The 3,105-nt window shown below is 34.8% G+C and overlaps 1 protein-coding gene across 1 annotated transcript; it reads left to right on the top strand.

The window, feature by feature from the left end:
- The first annotated feature begins 464 nt into the window (after window positions 1–464).
- LOC138885569 (secreted RxLR effector protein 161-like) lies at window positions 465–1,451 on the top strand. The gene is made up of 2 exons (XM_070166529.1): window positions 465–591; window positions 895–1,451. Exons 1-2 carry the CDS (start codon window positions 465–467, stop codon window positions 1,449–1,451), a joined length of 684 nt encoding a protein of 227 aa, XP_070022630.1.
- Window positions 1,452–3,105: the final 1,654 nt, after the last annotated feature.

The following is a 3,105-nucleotide window of genomic DNA, read 5'->3' on the forward strand; positions in this document are numbered from 1 at the left end:
CTACTCCTTCTCCTATACTTATACATTTCACTAGAGTTTCTAATCCTCCTCCTTATTTGGCAAATTACATATGCAATAGTGTCTATTTAACTAATCCGACTGCTTCTTGTTTTGCAGCTTCACCTTCCACTTATGTTTTACCATTTTTTGCTATCACTAAGTCAAACCAAAGTTTACTTAAATCTATTTTCCATATTCCTGAACTAGCTACTTTCTCCCAAGACTCTTTGCACCCATGTTGGCAAGAAGCAATGGCAAAGGAGCTTGAGTTTTTGGAAGCCAATCAAACCTGGGATATAGTTGAACTTCCTCAAGATAAAAAGGCTTTACCATGCAAGTGAGTCTACAAAGTTAAGTACAATGCAGATGGGAGTGTGCAGAGGTTTAAAGCCCAATTAGTTGTCAGGTGTGACACTCAGCGAGAGGGTATTGATTACAATAAAACTTTCTCACATGTGGTTAAGATGACCACTGTGAGATGTTTGTTAGCAGTAGTTGTTAAGAAAAACTGGAATTTGTTTCAATCAAATGTTAACAACGCTTTTCTTCATGGTGATTTACATGAAAATTTTTATATGAAATTTCCTGCAGGTATGACAAACCCTAGTGCTCATTATATTTGCAAACTAAAGAAGTATTTATATGGGCTGAAACAAGCCTCACATCAATGGTATGCCCGACGCACTACAACCCTCAATTTCAAAGGCTATTCTCACTTTTTGAATGATTATTCATTATTTTTCAAGAAGTCACCTATTGAGGTGTGTATACTAGCAGTCTATGTGGATGATATACCCTTGACAGGGGATGATTAATATGAGATGACTATTTTGAAAGAGTTTCTTAATTCAGAATTCAAAATAAAGGATTTTGGACATGTACATTTTTTCTTAGGCATGGGAATTCTTATGGAACCCCACAGTTTGATCATTACTCAAAGGAAATTTACCTTGGAGCTTTTATCAGAATTTAATTCTTTTGATCAAAGGCCTGCCACTTCCCCACTCGAACCATCCACCAAGCTTCGAGCTGATCTTGGTGAATTATTGCCGGATCCTACCATCTATCTTCGATTGCTGGGCAAACTCAACCTCCTCACTCATACACGCCCGGATTTATCTTTTGCATTTCAACATTTAAGCCAATATATACAGTCTTCTCGGCTACCTCATCTCCAAGCAGCTTTTCACTATCTTCGATATCGGCTCAAAGATCCAGGTCTTGGTCTGTTTTTCTGCTCTAATCATTCCTTCAAGCTCCTTTTCTTTTTCGATTCTGATAGGGGCTCTTGCCTTAAGACTCACCGCTCTATTAGTGGTTATTTTATCAGTCTCGACGATTTAATCGTGTCTTGGAAATCAAAGAAGCAACCTCTCATTTCTCTTTCCTCTATTGAAGCAGAGTATAGGTCGATACGCAGGGTCACTGCAAAGATCACTTGGCTTGTTTAATTGCTCTCTGATCTCACTGTTTCTCCTTCGATTCCAGTTTCTCTTCACTCGTACAACCAAACAACCATACATATTACGAAGAATCATGTGTTTCACGAGCGAACCAAGCATATGGAGCTTGATTGCCATTTTGTCCGTCAACAATTTCTTGCTAGCCTCATTTCTCTTCATTTTGTTCCATATGCTTCTCAGCTTGCCGATATCTTCACTAAGCCTTTGCCTGGGCTTCATCATCAGATAATTATTAGCATGTTTGGTGTTTTATCTCACCCTTCCAACTTGAAGAGGGGTGAAGAATGTTCTATTTCGAAATAAATCATATGAAAGAAGAAAAAGACTTGGTAAAGTTATAACACAGGTTGTATCGTTAATATCTAAGGTCATAAATGGAAAAGAGGCCAAATAGACTGGGCCATCAAAATGGACCTCAGAAGATAAACGAAATCAGCCCACGCCAGGACCTATTATTAGCCCACAAATCACAAGGCTGAAATATTTCGCTCCTTCTAGAACAAATACACGTATTTGTAGATAATTCACCTTTTGTTATTTTTCTTTTGTAAATGCAAGTTAGTTACGAACTAGCCAATGATGTATATGACAACTGGAATTAGTTATAGGTTAGAATATTCTTTCTTTTCATCTTCTTTCATGTATATATACAGAGCCTTGTACAGAAAGTTATACACAAAAATATAATATAGAAGAATAAGCTTTATAATTCCTCTGAAATCTTACATAAACACAATATCTTGGATTTTTGATAACTCAATCTTGCCAATTAAATTGGGCCTTGTTGAGAGTCACAATTGTAGCAACAACATGTCCGTATAACTAAATATAGATTTGAGCCCAATTGGGTCAAGTCTAAACAAAGTTCACGCTCCTTGGATGGGTACATTCATGCACATTACTTAGGGTAAATGCACAAATAGTCATTTTTGGGGATGCTATTTGGAGATTAATCAATACTTATTTTGTCCTAAATTTTATAACAAAAATCTTAACTTCAGGACAATTTAGTACATTTTTGTCTCGAAAAATTAAAGTGAAAAACTGAAATTGAGGATGCATTGCTAATTCCTAAATAACAACCCTTTAGAATCAGTGCATGGTGTCATTTATACACCATACTTTGAATAAGTGATATGAAACCAGGTAGCCTCTTTTAACATTCCTATTTAAAAAAATATTTAGTTTTTTATTTTTCGAAGAGTTTAGCTCCTGTTTTTTTTAAATTTCGCAAAGCTTTGAAATGCCATAGCATAACTTCGTATCAGAAGGTTTAAAGTTTGAATTGGGAAAATTAAGCCCTCATTTGGTCATAGATTTTGCAAGTTTTCAATTTTTTTTTGCAAAACATGTTTGTTTATAGATTTTATCCATGTTTTAGCAGAGTTTAAAACAAAATTTTCAAATCCGAAAACTAGCTCTAGACCTGTTTTTGATCCAAAATATTACTGCTAGATTTTTAACAATTTTAAAAATTACACCAAACTTTTATATTTTGTAAAAAAAAAGCCAACAATCTATTATGACCCAACTAATCCACCAACTAATTACTGTCGTTTTCTTTTGGACTAATGGATCTTATAATATTATTGCAATATGACGAATTATAGTGGCTAGTAATTATGTTATTAGTAGTTAATAT

Source organism: Nicotiana sylvestris, chromosome 2 (genome assembly GCF_000393655.2).
Source record: "Nicotiana sylvestris chromosome 2, ASM39365v2, whole genome shotgun sequence".
Classification (NCBI taxonomy): Eukaryota; Viridiplantae; Streptophyta; class Magnoliopsida; order Solanales; family Solanaceae; genus Nicotiana; species Nicotiana sylvestris.